At 43.3% G+C, this 17,679-nt stretch overlaps 1 protein-coding gene across 2 annotated transcripts in view; it reads right to left on the bottom strand.

The window, feature by feature from the left end:
• PRKCB (protein kinase C beta) overlaps positions 1-17,679 on the bottom strand; it is a 222,512-nt gene that overhangs the window by 109,047 nt on the left and 95,786 nt on the right. For both annotated transcript variants that reach the window (XM_018561835.1, XM_018561827.1), the window contains exon 3: positions 11,467-11,549. In XM_018561835.1, coding sequence (XP_018417337.1) covers positions 11,467-11,549 — 83 coding nt within the window. The remainder of the gene's footprint in view (positions 1-11,466; positions 11,550-17,679) is intronic.

Below are 17,679 nucleotides of genomic sequence, written 5' to 3'. Positions count from 1 at the left end.
CCAAGTTTGCGAGAAGCACTGGAAGGAGCCTGCAGTGTCCCTTTCTACAGGAAAAGAAAGTATGTTATACCTTCTATTAAGCTAGGTAAGCACTGAGCGAAAATTCGGCCAATAAACAGAAATAGGCAAAAATGTTATACATGGGTGGCTCTATCTCCTCAAAAGAAATCTATCATTGGATCAACTTTTGCTGGAGAATTATCAGCCAAACAGTCTTTGTTGTGCAAATAAAAATGTAATACATGACAAAGGACTCTCAGAGCACAATACAAAAGCTAAACACAACCGGTGCATGTGGTATATCTCGGATGCCAGTGGATGTGGTATATCTGGATTTCTCAAAAGCTTTTGATACGGTACCACACAAACGCTTGTTACACAAGCTGCGATCCATGGGCATAGATGGAAGGGTGTGTACGTGGATAGAGAACTGGCTACAGGAACGGGTACAGAGAGTATCGATAAATGGCAGCTTTTCAGAATGGGCTAGTGTCATGAGCGGCGTGCCTCAGGGTTCTGTGCTGGGACCCATGCTGTTCACCCTGTTTATTAACGTCAGGGAGGGAGTGAATAGTGATGTTTCAGTGTTTGCTGACGATACCAAAATCGGGAGGGTAATAGAATCGGACCTAGACAGTTTAACATTACAGGAGGACCTGGATAAAATAGGGGAGTGGGCTAATATATGGCAGATGAGGTTTAACGTCGATAAATGCAAAGTAATGCACTTTGGGATTAAAAATAAGCAAATGGGTTATACAATTATGGGTATGCCACTAGGAAAGGCAGAAATGGAAAAAGATTTGGGTGTCATTGTAGACCACAGATTAATAGCTTGCAGTGCCAAGCTGCTGTAAACAAAGCAAGTAGAGTCCTGTCCTTTATTAAGAAGGGGGTTTATTGCAGAGACAAGTCTAAAATTGTGCCACTTTATAGATCACTGGTTCGGCCTCATCTGGAGTATGCGGTTCCAGTTTTGGTCAGCAGTCCACAGAAAGGATGTCCTTAAGCTTGAAAGAGTCCAGCGGAGGGCAACCAAACTAATTAGGGGAATGAAGGACCAGAGCTATGAGACACGACTACTAAATTTAAAGATGTTCACGTTGGAAGTGAGGAGGTTAAGGGGGGATATAATTTTCATGTACAAATTGTTCAATGGTGACAGCAACATTAGCAACAAACTCTTTACCATTAACGCCATAAAACAAAGACTAGAGGTCACCACCTAAAATTGGTGGGGAAAAAATACCACCACAAGGGGCGAAGGGGGTTCTTCACAGTTAGAGCGGTTAGGGTCTGGAAGCCACAAGCAGTGATTTCAGCTAAGAAAGTGGAATAATTCAAGAAGCTTTTGGAGGATTTCCTGAGAAACCATAACATACAGGGGTACAGGTACACTTAAGAATGAACTGATACAAGGACCTATGCATATATATATATATATATATATATTTATATATATATATGTATGTATGTGTGTATGTATATACATACGCACACATCAAAGCAATAGGTCGGACTTGATGGACTTATGTCTTTATTCAACCTCAAATACTATGTAACTATGTAACAACAGAGCAGCTTGCTTTTCCACTCCCTTTGTTTAACTGAAATCCCAGCCATCTGATAAGGGATGAATCACTGCTCTAATGACTCCTTTGAGTTCTGTAGGTGGATTCTTGAACAGCTGAAAGGTTAGAATGTGAACTGTAGACCAGAGGCCTACCTACAGGCTGGATAAAATACTGCATAATGTTTACATGCAATAACGTCACTGAATTGTTTTAGTGCTTCTCTCTCCTGCAGCACATACATACCATTCGTTTACTACTTGTTTAGCAGCTGGGAGTAAAGCAGATATCAGGTCCTTGCAGGGGTGAAGGAGCATGGCACTCCCTCCCCATTCCTCTATGACCGCACTGGTGCGCTGTGAATTGCCCAGCACAAGGGTTGGGGAGACCATTCTCAGCCCTGCATAAGCTCCCAATAAAAAGGCACTGAGGTTAGACACAAGCTTTCTTTCTTTGGTCCTGGTAGCTGAATGGAGCAGAAAAGAGGAGGAAGGAAAGGCGAGTATGGGCACCCAGGGAGGCAGGCATAAAAGAAACTCTGTTGCTTTACCCTACTTGGCAAACCACATCAAGAAACTCCTATGTACACTTCACCCATGCAGCACCAGGTACTGACTTTGCAGAAAGGGTCTAGCATACATGGGTTATAACAGATATGCCACAGAAGACAATGTTCAAGGGTATTTACTAATGGCCATAGTTTTACTGTGATTTTGGAGTGCACTGAAAAGAGATTATGCAAAGTAGGATTTATGATGGAGGGCTGCTTTAAGCCTGAGCAGAGTAGCATGCATATGAATGCATGATTTGACGTATGTGGAACAACTTTGTGTTAATGAGACACATTACTAAGTAACGAGAAGTGAAACCTTCCCATCTTCCATTCTGCGCTCTTCTATTTTTACTGTCAGAGCCGAGTCTGCAATTCTCCAATTCTTCGCTCTCGCAATAAGTACGTTTCCATGGCAAGTGATTCCAGCTCTGGCAGAATGAAAACAGCGCGTGTCGCTAGGGGATTTCGCAGGAACACAGGACCTCTACACTATGGATGGCTGTATTGTTTCTATAATTATACCTATATGGCTTTATTCATAGAATCGCTCTAAATCAACAGTGGAGGAAGACCATAGGGATTATTCTGTATAGGTATCGTGCAGGGAGAAAACAGATTTAAACCAGGGGTGGGTAGATTAAGGGCTCAGTCACACGAGCAGCACCGTAAAACGTAGCCACTAATTGGTGGCATTGGTGAGTTGAGGTGCCTTGTGTTGTTGCGAGTTCTTGACTTTATATGGGCGGAACAGGCTATACATCCCAATCAGGTCTTCGTTTGTCCACATTTTACCGCAGCCCACTGTGCACATCATGCCTTCATTGGGGTTTGAACGGGGAAAATAGAAAACGTGGACTTCCAATGCAGCACAGTACATGCCACCTGGCTACAAATTAAACAATGAAGGTGCAGAAAAGCACACTGATGAGTCATCATACTGCTCATGGTTTTCTTTTTTTTATCAGCACATGAGCACTGCTACAATGTCCGATTGGTTCTTAGTGCTTCCCCACCTTCTTCCCGTCTGAAATCCACTGTACTGGGCATTGCAGGAGGCTTGATATTCCACTACTTACACTAGTCCCATTTCAAAACATTTGATTGGGGGTCTGATAACTGGCAGCCTGTATATTCCAACACTCCCGGAAAGTAGGGATGTCCAGATACCAGTGGTGATACTTGGCATTTCCACGAGAACTACCAGGATTGCACCTGGGATCTGGCTCTGGCGCTCCACCACTGTCCTGAAATCATTAGTCTGTATTGTTTTAAAGAAAAACTGTCACATGACAATAAACAAAAATGTATCAGTACTTGGTATCTGTGAGTACTTGGACAAGTATCAGTACTTGAAAAAATGGTATCCGTGCATTCCTTATATATATGTATATACACACACACACACACATTTTTTTTTTTTAAATAATCATTAAAAACAGATGTACAAATCCCAGGAGCTCCGTGTGCTCCTTAAAAATCACAGCTGCCTCATAACTTGAATTTTTCTCTAGTCTAGTCTTGGAGCTGGAAAAGTATCTGTACTTGTACCGAGTACGGTACTTGGTATCTGAACATCCCGATCAGAAAGTGTCGCTTCCATGATTAACTAAAAGGAGGCTCTAGCTCCACGGTTCTACCAATAACATGGATGGCAAGTACTTTTCTCACATTTTTCCATGCTGTGCTTACAAGTCTGTGGTTACCAAGCAGCAAAATCAGAGCTCTAAGTATCCATTGGATATTGAGTGCTTTGGATTTTGATGATGCATAGCACACACACACAAAAAAATAAAAAATAAACTGTACCCGCTATTTAATGTTTGGCCCAGTTTGCTGTTCTTAGCCAACAGGTCTGCTTTAAAATGCAGCACTCCTAGATTCACTTGGGCAACACTAGCAAACAAAAACATATCAGTTTGCTCTTGAGACATTTTAAGTCTTGAATCAAGTTTCAAAATGTCATAAGAGCAATTCATTTTCCATTAGTTCTTTATTGCATTGAATGCTTGTCTGGGTGGGGTATTCTTCATGAGTGTGTAGATCCATGACATCACAGAGATCGGAAAATCACCAAATATTTATTAGACTTGTATATACATAGGTCAGGAAAACCCTCCATGTCACTCTTCTCCTAATGTTAAGAGATGTGATTACCTCTTCAGTTACACACGGTTTGCTCTCTCGCTGTAATCCAAGTGGTGTTTTATCTCGCAGCGCTTATCATGTTCCATCTTCAGAGGCCCCTGGTGTCAGTCTGTTTAGCTGCAGGTCTCCATTAAATAAATGACCTTACAGCTTGATTTCACAGATTATAAAGGGGCGATGCAAGTAATTTACCACTTGTTTAAAAATCAGCAATGCTTCGTATTAAGAATTAAATGTCCACATTACAACGGGCCCATAAATCCCAATCAACTCATTTTGAGTTGATGTGAGCAGTGGCTTTAGTGACCAAGGCTTTGCATTGGGAAAATGGTGTGCACAGTCCATAGTATCAGATTTCAGCTTTTATCAATTTAGAGTAGTGAAAAGGCAATTGAAGTCATCAATGAAAGTGATCAGATCCGAAGACAGTCAACCAAACCTTTTTTTCTAGGAAATTGTTCTGTCCTAAACTCAAGAAACAGACTTTTGGCACGATAAGCTAGGAAAGGCCAATAAAATATCAGTCCACAATTAGGGTAAAAAGACAATTTCCTGGAGTGCTTGTATACGACCCTGGAACGCACAACTAAATTTGTTCCCAGTTTTGCTCTTCATTGACAGAATGATACCAAGGGCATGTGATCTCCAATATGGCGATAATGCCCCACAGCAGAAAAGCAGTGTACCGAATCTCTGAAGCCTAGGCTGGGTATACAGGGATAGTAAATGGGCCGACGACCAAAATATAAACTAAACCACACAGCGCTCAATCAGGTGTTCCTTCAGATCAACATAACAGGAGGGGGCTGCCAACGTAACAGGAGGGAGACAGCGCCCACTCTTAGGGTAAAAATTTCTTGGGGTTTTCATGAGCTGTAAGCCATAATCATCACAATTATGACAAATCACGGCTTGAATTATCTTGCTTTGCATGTAATGAGTCTATCTCATATATTAGTTTCACCTTTTAAGTTGCATTAGTGAAATAAATGAACTTTGCACGATATTCTAATTATTCGAGTTTCACCTGTAATATATATATATAACATTTCCTGTTCATCGAAATGTGAGCAGTTACTTTACTTTACACTAGGAGTGGGCACTGTCCCCCCTTTTCTACTTCTGCATAATAAGTAAATGGGGTCAAATGACGATCAACCATAATGATGAAAAAAATCGAAACAGTGAGATGGAAAGTTTTTGTTGAACAAATGAAATTCTAACAGTGAAATGGTGTTTTTTTAATGGAAACTCCATCCATTCCAAAATCAAATGAAATTCCTCAAATTAACATTCAAGTCAACTCAAGTTAACTGATGAGATTTTTTGGATGAAGGTTTGTACGCAAACCTACCAGCACATACCCAGCTTAAACCTATTACTAAAAACATACAACATGATAGCGTGATAGCGTGCACCTCCATTTTCTCAAAATGTAGAAGTCGCGGATGCTTGGGGAGGAAGCTGTGCACATACTGACTTTACTTACAAAAGTTGAAGAACGCACATCCCCGCCCTCCTATAATGAGTAACTCTCTCCAATGGAGATCTGGGTAGCAGTAAAAACATGACAGGGGATCCAATGCTTCCCATTCTTTCCAAAAAGAAAACATTTTTTGGCTGGACATACACTTAAACCCTCTACATCAGTGGAACGTCTGTTCCCTGATCTGCCCTGTGATCACTGAAACATGAAGCGCTCTCAGCACTTCAGGTTTCAGCTGTCAGAAGCCGGCTGAAGTGCCAGGTATACAGAAGGTGAAGATCATTCCCGTGTTGAAGGTATAGGGGGAGACATTAGGAATCGAAGACCCCTGATATCTCCATAAAGATGCTGTCATATAGGGACTTGTTAGCTCCTTTGTGATAGCAAAAGTGAAAAAAAGGCAATGAAAAAAAAAGTAATAATAAAAAAGGTATTAAAATGCTAAAAAAATAATAAAATAAAGTGATAGTTAAAAAATTAAAGAAAAAAGTAAAAAATAATACAAGAAATAAAAATAAAAGTGATAACAAGTAGTAAAATATAATATAATGAAAAAAGATAAGTAAAAAATAAAAAAAAAGGTGATAAAAAGTTTAAAAAAAAAGGTGATGGGTAGAAAATAAAAAATGTAAACCAACCCTGCCACCTCACCATCTGAGTTGAATGAACATGTGCACGTAAGGTATGCATGTGTATGGAAACGGGGAGGGGGGTTCTAACAAAAATATTTAAAAAATAAACAGTGTGATGCATCGGGATTGGCGCATCAGCACTGTGTCTGGGAACACACACCTGGAGCTGAGCATTGTAGTGCAGCTGCTGGCATGTATGCAGAATAAATGTCGGACCGTGGTACGGACTGAATGACCGTTGTGTACAGACCTTGGCTCAATGAAAATTTTACTTACCGGACCTCCTTATATTTTAATTCACTACCCCTGCTCTGCACAATCAGGTCCGACTCTTGACTGCTTGCACATACTGAACCAGGAGGACACAGCTTTAGAACAACATACTTTATGTTAATCGGTCAGCAGAGATCTGTGATGAAGTCCCTATGCCCAAAATATAAAATTCAATGATTGTCAACAGTACACTGTTATCAGCAATGTAACCTGCTTTGTAAGCAACAAGTATTAAAAAGTGCTAAATTCCAAAGTACTGAATTCTATAAAACAGCAGCAGGCACCTAACTGAAAAACCGCTTTCTAAATCCTAATGAAAAAACAGAATCTGTAAACCATTAGGATCAAAATAGCAGAAGGCAATTAATGAAAGAATCTAACTAGGTTCCATGCGTTATTGTAGATTGAACTTCCTAGAAAGGTGGTGTTATGGAGCTGAAGCTATAAATTCAGATGGAACCAGGTAAAATACAAAGATGCGGTTTTCCTTTTATCCACTAGAGGGAGCATAGAACATTTTCTTAATGAAGCCTGCAGGAGCACATGGGGAGAGAAGATTCAATCAAAGCCTATATAAGTGACTCTAATGTCCGCTGAGATCATTAAGGAAGATTAGGTCTGCTAAAAAATTCAACAGCTTTTAAACGTTCATTAATAAAACCTTCCTGAATCATGTTCCTTAGGTCTGATATCCGTGTAAAAGGTACAACACCGATGCTGTTAAATGTTAAGTGTAGTACAGAGCATGCTGTGAGACATTGATCACCATCAAGCCTTAGGCTGGCCATACACCTATAGACTAGCAAGATACTGAAGCTTGGCCCAGTGGGAGATTCCTCCATCCACACAGTTTAGCATAGATGGAGGAATCTGTTGCACTTTTTCCATCTGACCATAGAACATCTGCAGATAATCTATAGGTGTATGGCCAGCTTTCGGGTTACTGTACAATGAACACCAGGCTCAGAAAAAAAAAAAAGTCAAACCTAGCGTGCGTTTAAAGTGAAATATCCTCTATGTTACATGTATTGACATGATTTACTTTGCAACCACATGGCATTCCTACCGACTTGTAGAGCTCAAACACAGAACTGCTGTGTTTACAAATGCACATTTACATAAATGGAAACTTTAACACTGCTCAATAGGATCTAAATGAAAGTTCAAACTCTGTTCCAAATCGTTCAAAAATGCTTCAAACTGTCACAGACCATAGTAGGACCTGGAATCGAAGGAGCGAGGTTCCTTGGTAGTCATCGAAGGAGCGAGGTTCCTTGGTAGTCATCGAAGGAGCGAGGTTCCTTGGTAGTCATCGAAGGAGCGAGGTTCCTTGGTGCTCATCGGAGGAGCGAGGTTCCTTGGTGCTCATCGGAGGAGCGAGGTTCCTTGGTGCTCATCAGAGGAGCAAAGTTCCTTGGTGCTCATCAAGAGCAAGGTTCCTTGGTACTAAATTGGAGAAGCAAGGTTCCTTGGTACTCATCGGAGGAGCAAGGTTCCTTAGTACTCATTGGAGGGTAGCCCTGTTTTCTATGTGAGCCGTCTAAGCAAAGCCAGTGAACTTTCCAAATGACTTTCCTTCACCTTTACTGTTCTGTATGAATAAACATTGAAGTCTCAGCACCTATCCTTTTGGAAAGGGTTTTTATGGCAGAGAAGATTCTGTATGTCCCTTCTGTCATAATTGCATGTACAATTAGGACATTTGCGGGAGTTACAGCATCCCGACCCAGCCAATCAAGAGGCCAAAAACGCCAAACTGGGAAGAGGACCGGAGAAGATTGAAGCGCCAGCAATGGAGGGGAACAATGGCATTGCGGTGCTGAAGGGGATCATCTACAAGGTAAGACTGCCATAACGTGCTAATTTGCTTTGAATACTAGCCCATTATGGCAAACGGTCCCTGGAGGTCCATCATTTTCTTATTGTGGGGGTGGTTTGCTTCTGCTGGTCATACACAGAGTAAATTTTCGGCCAGTTCCTAATGAACCAGCTCAAATTCAAGGTGTGGGTGGCCCTGCGGGCAATCCTCTGCTTGACAGTCAATTTCTAATTTTCAATCTCCAATAAGCCTGTCTGAAATTTTTCGGAGGATAAGCACCTGCATCCAACCAGAGGCATGCACTGTCCAGGTGTTCAGCAGCCAGTAGAGCAGTAGCTGCTGAATACAATAGCCGGCAGTGGGGATTCTTCCATCCACATGGTTTCGCTTGGATGAGGAAATTGATGAATTCCCTAGGGCAGTTTGAAGAGTGTATGGCCAACTTAACCCTACCCTTCACCCCTGCAACAGTAAACACTAATCATTAAACATCAATGGCAAAACTCTAAACCCCCTAAACACACACATGGTGTGGAAACCCCAGCACTAGGCAGCCGGGATCTGTCAATGTTTACCCAGCATTGTGCAATAAAGACAATACTGGCTATAACTATAATGCAACATTTCTAAATTGTGAATATTGGGATTTTTCCAGCCCTGGATTAGGATAATATATTTCTCTATCAGGGCCAGACAAATCCCATCAGCAAGGTGGTTGATGGTCCGTAAAATATACAACTAGAGCCTTAGCAGTTGTCCAGTTGTTGTCAATGAAATTGGCTCCTTAAAAAAATCCTGCTGGCTCCTGGACTGGACAGACAGGCTCCTGAATTCCATATTAATTGTCTATCCCTGGTCTATATTGCCATTGTAATTTTTAAAAAAGAGAAAAAAGTCCCAAAAAGTTAAAATAACAGATACCACAATACCAACAGTACAATCTTTCTTTACAATACAGCTTTTAATTCCCAGGTACGCTCTGATATATCGGGCAATGTCAAACATTTACCAGGCACTATCCGCAGTGACTTTCTTCAAACACATTAATTCCTGAAGGAATCACCAGATTAAAGATTAAAAGATTTTATTGCATTGCAATGACAATCCCCAGCCTGCAGGAAGACACCGCGCTGATAAGAACAGCACAGCTTCTTACATTTATAAATGCTTTTGAACTTCCTGCCAACATTTAAAAAAAGTTTCAACAAATCTGGATGTCTACGTTATGGTATTGAAGAATTGTCCTCCTTGTAAATGTTGCCCCCACCCCCCAGACTGAACTCTAGAAGGATAGGTGGAGGGGTTTCCTCTAGTAACAAAACAGGTGGTTTCATTTCCTAAAGACGATGATACAAAACACCTTCTAAAAGGGACGTTCCAATGGATAAAATCCTCAATCTTCTCTCCATTTGTAGCACATTGGCTTAGTGGATGGCACGTATGCCTTGTAGCTCTGGGGTCTTTGGTTTGAATTCTAACCAGGACACTATCTGCAAGGAGTTTGCATGTTCTTGCCGCGTTTCATAGTTATAGTATTTGAGGTTGAATAAACACACAGGTCAACCAAGTTCAACCCTTGTGTCTGTGTGTGTAGTGCGTGCCTGTGTGTATACGAGTCTCTGTGTGGTCTTAGTTTTTAAGAGTACTTGTACCCCTGTATGTTACGTTCTATGAGGACCAGGAACTCCGCTTTCCTTTCACATTCCAAAGACATGCTATTATACTGACTGGCTCCTGTCCATACTGGCCCTAGTATGTGCGCAAGTGAGATGGGGACGTTAGATTGTATGCTCCTTGAAGGTACAGACTGATATTAATAGACAGTATGTAAAGCATGAATAGTAAATTGTAGCACAATATAAATACCTGTAATAACACAATCTGACAGAGTCCAGCGGATTATGCAATCCAAAACATGCACTAAAAGGAGTGTCAGGGCTTCCTATATTATTCAGTGTGGGCATGGTGTTACTGGAACAAATGAGTCAGTAGCCAGTAATACCAGCAATGATGACACTGAATTATGCAAGTCATTGAAACCCTCTACAGAGCAATACATGAGGAACCCAAAGATCTCTGCTTACAGAGAAACCAGTGAGAAGTTATGGGAGCCACCATTGCAGACTTGTTTTGGGTCCATCACTTTGATCCTGTAGTCACCATTTAAAGGAGAGCTATGAGGTGAGTGAAAATCACTCATCCTCATAGTTCGAGCCGACGTGTGACAATGAAACTGTCACACGTCGGCTCAATAGATCGGGAAGTGAGCGAAGACGTACCGTCGCTCGCTCACTTCTCGATCATCTCCCAGCAGAGAGAAGTGACTGTCAGTTACGGCTTCCTGCAGGGATTCCCCCCTCCCACTCCGATCCTCCATCGCTGACTGGAGGAACAGATGGGGAGAGGGCGGGTACAGCTGGCTCTGCCGCTAGATAGGCAGAGCCCGGTGTCACTCACGCAGCTGGTCTCAGTATACCGCGATACACTGAGCTTTGGGTCACGGGAGGAGGTTAGTATATGTTCTCCCGTGACCCTAAAGAGAACTATGGGGGAAAACACTTACCCCATAGTTTTTTTTAATTAGAAGCTATTTTTGAATTTCCAGGGTTGGCGACTGGTTACATTTAAAGTGCAACCAAAGCCAAAACTTTTTTTTTTTTTTTTTTTAGACAGAGTGGAGAGGGATGAGAACATATGTCAGGTAGATCCCCTCCTTAATTAGTCCTGGTGACTGTTATTGAACGTGAAAGAAAAGCACAAATTTGGGGTTGTCACCAGAACAGGAATAGATGCGAAATCTCCCAATGGACACACAAGTTCTGGTGACAACCAGGGATTTCCTCTCACTTTGGGTTGTTGCTATTGGACAGGAAATGAAGGAAAAGGCTTCAGTTCTACCTTACTGAAGAATTAATTACCATACAAGTCTGCATTTAAGGTAAAAAGAGAACTAGACTATAACAGCTGGATTGTGGAACAGTACTCACATCAGATGCAGGTCCTTTGTCGGCACCAGGGCAGGAGAAGGTGACAAATTCATGGCAGCGCTTGTGTACCACAAAGCAGCAAACTGTGGAGATAAGAAAGAAGAAAAGGTCATATTAAAGGATCAGAAGCTTCACTTTAGTTAATAATGCAATATCTTAAAATGTTATCAGCATTGTAGCAACAGAGGTGATCCACAGATTAGGGATTCTGGTATCTTTTCTTCTTGATGCGCTAAAGAAAGAATGATTGTGAGCAGTGTAATGACCAGAAAAAGCTTTAAAAACGGAATGAAGCTGAGGCAGACTTTGCTGTGTATACATGTGCCGACAGGGAACATACTGGCAGAAGGAGAGAGTAAAGTAAGTAAAGGAATATCATCATGAATGTGCTGCTGCTCCTACGTCCAAGCACAGGTAAGGGGCAGGGAGGTGACTAGGTTGTAGTGCCTAACTCAGTGTTGGGCAAATAAATATGGAATTCAGAAGCCAGTCTGTCCAATGCAGGAGCCAGCAGGATTTTGTTCAGGTGCCAGGTCCATTGACACACAACCAGTGAAAACCTCATAAGTTGGGCACCAGCTGTAAATTTTAAGAAGCATTGGCTACCTGGCTTCTGGAACTTATCTAGCCCTGAAGTGGAAGAATGTCATCATCAATGTGCTGTTGCTCCTTCCACGTCCAAACACGGACTCGGAAAAGGATTGGCAGCTCCGGCCCACAAGCTGTTCCAAGGTTGAACTTGATGGACTTGTCTTTATTCAACCTCAAATACTATGTAACTAGCTGTTGTGGAACCATGAAGCATCGCAAGACTGACAGTTACAGAAATTTCCGGTCACCTTGCTGTGCAGAAGGACTGGATGGACAAACATGTAAATTGTTTGGCTGGTAAAGCAGTTTCTTTTTTATGTTAAATGGTGTGTTTCATTTGTTCTGCACTGCTTACGCAAGCATCTTCTCCATCCTCCCCAGCAAGACACTGAGGTTTGGTGCCCACCTAGGCGTTTGCAGTCATGTGAAAGAAATGGTAACTATAACCGGGAAGGGACAATAGATGCTGTAATGTCAGACACCGGGCCGCCTCGCAGCAGGGAATCCCAGCCCTTATTGTGACCGCTTTGCACTGCCGCCGAGCTGGCCTCTCAGCTCACCTGCTGCATGAATTCATTACCATTTTGCAGCATTTTTTGGGTGATTAGCGTCGGCGAGGCCTCTCAGAAGTCAGCTGCCCCCCTGCCACCGGCTTGTGTTACACCCTCTCCTTGAAACCCCTTTGAGGTTTCGTTTCAGTCTTAATAATTGACGACAACATTAAATATACATCCGCTTGTCACCTCCCGGCCTCTCCAGGGCACCTGGCAAAGTCAACAGCCGCTCTGTCGTCTCTCTTGGGCTGCGCAAGGAGATTAATTATTGCATCCTTACGAGGGACTGGGGCTAATGGCGTGCCGCTGGCAGGCTGTGCCGGATGACAGCTCTTCGGGGGAACGTCATGCGTGCCGCAGTCTACTATTTGGCAATTGCAAACTCTCCAGATAGTTTTATTTATAAAACACAAAATATATTTACATATTTATCCAGAAGGCTGTCATTCGTGATCATACACAGGGGAGAGAGGATAGTTATATTACCTCCAGCTTGGCTGTGGCTACGACATCTCTGGCTGAGATTGCTTTTCTTTTCCTTCTCGGTGATGTCTCCATTTGTGTATAATAAGGGCCCGTGTACAGAGTGGGAGTCAGAACTGCTTTTCACCTCATATAAGTCAATGCAGGTAATGACTCGCCACCCGGCTTCCTGATTGGCTGGGAAGCCGGCTCCATGCTGTTCACCCGGGAAGCCCGTTTCCCAGCCAATCAGCATCAAGCAGGCCAAACAACATGAAGCCGGCTTCCCGGGCAATCAAGAAGTCGGCCAGAGGGAAATGACACACCGCCCGGCTTCCTGATAGCCCGGGAAGCCGGCTCCATGCTAGGGAAGTACCGGTAGCGGTGAGTACCGAAAGATAAATATTGGTACTCGATACCGGAAAACCGGTATCGGTGCATCACGAGAGTGTGTTTTCAATAAATGGGCACACTTTTGCTGCAATTTACATTATACAAGCTGCACATGCACATACTGCATGCTGTATATTTGTCATCATCCATTCCTGCCCTCTGAGTAAACTTTGTTTCCTTAAATACCTTCTGCAGGTTCTTGGATCTGCACCTACCATATGTTTATACTCACAAATGTGCACTTTATTTGTTACTCTTTACACAATCCTATAACTCTGCACCATGGCAGACCACAGACACAGATGTGAATTTGCAACTACCCCGTTCTTGTTGAGTAATTGCTCGAAGTGTCTCCCAGCCTGCATATGGATGAGACATCTTCCCCTTAATAAACTGCAGACAAGACGGAAAACTGATGGAAATTCTAGAGGCGGCCCTGAACTCCGAGCTCTGCGTAGACACAGGGGACGTGTAGAAGGCTTCTCTTCCAATTACCATCCGAGAAGCCCGGTCCCGCCGCAGCGTATTTAGCTGCCCAATTAGAACATTAATTTGTAATTCCTATTATTATTTGAATAATAAAATTATCAGTCGAGCACGTAGAATAACCGGCAGGGATCGGTTTACAGCAGATGAGGAGTGCTGTAGGAAAATACGAAAGAAAAGTTTTCATTCCGGCTAATTGGTTTAAAAGGATAAGCGCGCTCTTCCTCTAACAAATACTAGTATTTGACTCGCTGGACCCAAAACAGTAACTACAAATTGGTATCTGTATCCTCTAGAAAAGCCTGGCTAAGGCAGGGCTTCGTACATTTTTGGCACCATATAAATAACTGTAATAAATAAATATGTTAAAGCTGAATGTGTTTCCTGTTCCCGTGTGCCTCACCGTGACTTCTATAGACTCATCTTCACAATATAAAACATTTCACATTAGTGAGCCCCTATAAACACCTTCCAGTGGTATTACGCCATGCCGGTCTAATTCAATCCACCAAAAATAAAAAGGAGAACTATGGGGTAAGTGTTTTTCCCCATAGTTCTCCTAAGGGTCACGGGAGGACATAAACTAGCGTCCTCCCGTGACCCAAAGCTCAGCAGATTTTGAGCTACAGCTCGCTGTATACCGAGACAGCCGCAGCCACCGCCGCAGCAGATGACGGGATCCGCCCAGCTGCGTGAGTGACAGCTGGCTCTACCCATCTAGAGGCAGAGCCAGCTGTACCCGCCCCCTCCCCTGTCTGTTCCGCCAGTCAGCGCTGGACGATCGGAGCGGGGAGGAGAATCCCTGCAGGAAGCCGTGAGCGACAGTCACGGCTCTCTGCAGGGACATGATCGAGAAGCGAGCGACGGTACATGTTTGCTCACTTCCCGATCTATAGAGCCGACCTGTGACAGCTTCATTGTCACACGCCGGCTCGAACTATGGAGATGAGTGAAAATCACTCACCTCATAGTTCTCCTTTAAGGAGCAAAGAGAGCCCATAATTTAAATCCAGCCCAAAGGATTGCAATCTCCATCTGATGCAACCTTGCAGCACCAGCGATCTTCATAAATAAATGCCATCGATCACCCATTCTAGAACACGGGCTCTAATAATTAAACACTTCTGGCTTGTACAGGGCAGAGACAAACAGCTACAATTAGTTATCTGATAAATAGTTGTGCTCTTCCTGCTGACTCAGTCAGCCTTCTTTTAATACTGTGAGAAGCTCTGCGCAAATGTTACTGAGTGACAAACGTAATTAGATGCATCAACCAGAGGTTTTATTAAAATCTCCACCAGGGGCACTGTTGCATCAAAACTTAAAGTGATAGTAAAGGCAAAAGGTTTTCAAGCTATTTCAAATGCTGATGAAATCACTTACAATGGATGTTGCTCCTTGATGTTTAAAAGTTTTAGATTTCTGCAGAGTCAGCTGGTCCCCTGAGCACTGGTCTTGATATCATGTTGTAGAGTGGCTCCTTTCCTTTGCAGGGTTCTATGGAGCCACCCTTGTGTGTGCTAGTACGCTGTGTGTCAGTTGATCCCCTAAGCACTGGCACGGATATCCTGTTTTAGGGTGGCTCCTTACCCTTGCAGTGTCCTATGGAGTCACACTTTTTCTTTTATTTTAGTAAGCTGCGTGTGTCTCTGCATACACACAGACACAGCAAGACAATCCCCCCCCTTCCCATTAGCCCCACTTCTCCATTCTCTTTCCTTATTCCTCCTTCCTCCTCCCTGCTCCAAAAGCTAGTAGATGGGCAGCTGCTGGAGGCTGCTCTGTCCCTTGTATTCTTGTACTGGACAGGAAGATCAGAGAAGTTGTACTGAGAGAGTTGGAGCTGTTCAGAAACATGATGACTAAGTGCTTGACCAAAAATGTAAAGAAATACTTTGCTGGGCAATGTATATTTGTTTCTGGATTCATTATGGAAAGAAAGATTGAGAGTTTAAAACTACTGCAAAAAATATCTATTAAAATATTACCAAAAGAAAGCTCCATCTGTCTCAAAAGTCATACAAAATTCGGGTGCAGTGCTGCATGACCAAGTAATTGTCAGGCAAACTACCATAGCACTGAAAACTGCAAAATGGCCGGAACTGAAGGGGTATATACTGGGTGTATACAGGGTATATATCGACGGGCACTCCAGTGGTGCAGCAGGCTCTGCTGTACCTCACAGTGTAGAATTTTGTTGGCCACAGAATTTACATCTGCACTGACACCTCCGATGAAGTAGGGGAACACACACTTCCTGTGGGAGTCCTGTGGGAGGTTTACATATGCACTGACACCTCCGATGAAGTAGGGGAACACACACTTCCTGTGGGAGGTTTACATATGCACTGACACCTCCGCAGTAGTAGGGGAACACACACTTCCTGTGGGAGGTTTACATATGCAGCGACATGGGCAATGCTGGTCTCTGCTGTATGCCAGGAGAGAAAAGAACTTGTTTCAGAGATTTCTCACAAACCTATCCATGAACATTGCAGCTCCTGGAAGTCTCCTGATTAAAGCACATGGCAATAAGTCGTTTTCAGTCGTGTCCCCTTTAAACACCAAGTCGGCACTGCTCTGGAACTAGGTGTCGTAAGAGTCAAGGAACGCCTGGGTCCAACAACTTTTAAAAGAATCTCTGCTAAATTAGATTAAAAGCTAAACTCCAGTACAAAATAACAAGATACAAATAAATAACCCATTCAAAAGATGAAACAACAAACCTGCTTTTGCTAAAATATTCACTCCAAATCCAAAAATGTCACCTGCTGTACTTTTATCTGCCCTGGAAGTCCTCAGTCTGATGGTTAGGATAATTCCATCCACTTCCTCTGTGCCCAGGTCATCCTGGACCTGAGCCCCTTCCTGTGATTGTACAGTGAAAGGAGAAGCAGCACAGTGATGATCTCATCTATCTGGGCCCGTTCAGACCAGACCGTGCGTTCCGGCCGGAAAGCATTAGATCGCATTGTGGCCCGCTCACTCTGTTGTGGGGCGGGAGGGGGCGTGATGATGCATTGAACTCAATAGCACTGTAGCCACTCCCTTTGGTCGCACAGGAACGCAAGGCACATCAATGCCTGCGGTCCGGTCAGAATAAATGCTGCAAGCACATTTTTTTCTGACCGGAATGCAGGTATTGATGTGCAACGTGTTCCCATGAGGCCGATCGCATTGCGTGGCTGCGGTGCCTTTCACTTCAATGCACCGCCACGCCCCCTTCCCGTCCCACAACAAAGTGAGTCGGCCGCAAAGCGATCCAGTGTGTTCCGGCCAAAATCGGGCTGGAACGCACTGAGGATGGCGTTAACGGGCCCTCTCTGTTTCACTGGAGAGTTTTACCTATAGCAGGCGAGAGGAAATATAAAAAATGGGGACATAGACTGCTTCACAAATCTTAGAGGTGTTCTACACCTTACCCCCCACTGTGTCCGAAAAAAAATTGCTGGGATTGGGCTTTAAAGTGGAATAAAAGGTAAAAAATAAAAATGTTCCCCTGCTGTAAAAAACGCTATGGCTCTTTTGTAATAAAATGTACCTGCCTGTTCACAATAATTTTTAGAATGCACATGCGCAGCTGAATGTAATGCTTTTAGCACACCTCTGTGCCGCGTTAAATCAACTCCCGTGCGCATGCGTGTGAATTAAGTAGGCTAAGCATGCAGTGAATTTCGGTTGGTTAATTCGCTGTATGGGTGCCGCTTTCTTAATCCTCCCACCTGGT

This window comes from Nanorana parkeri, unplaced genomic scaffold (assembly GCF_000935625.1).
Source record: "Nanorana parkeri isolate BGI_ZX_2015 unplaced genomic scaffold, ASM93562v1 scaffold19, whole genome shotgun sequence".
NCBI classification, from domain to species: Eukaryota; Metazoa; Chordata; class Amphibia; order Anura; family Dicroglossidae; genus Nanorana; species Nanorana parkeri.
The sequence above is the reverse complement of the archived record's forward strand: the minus strand, read 5'-3'. Positions and strand labels throughout refer to the sequence as shown.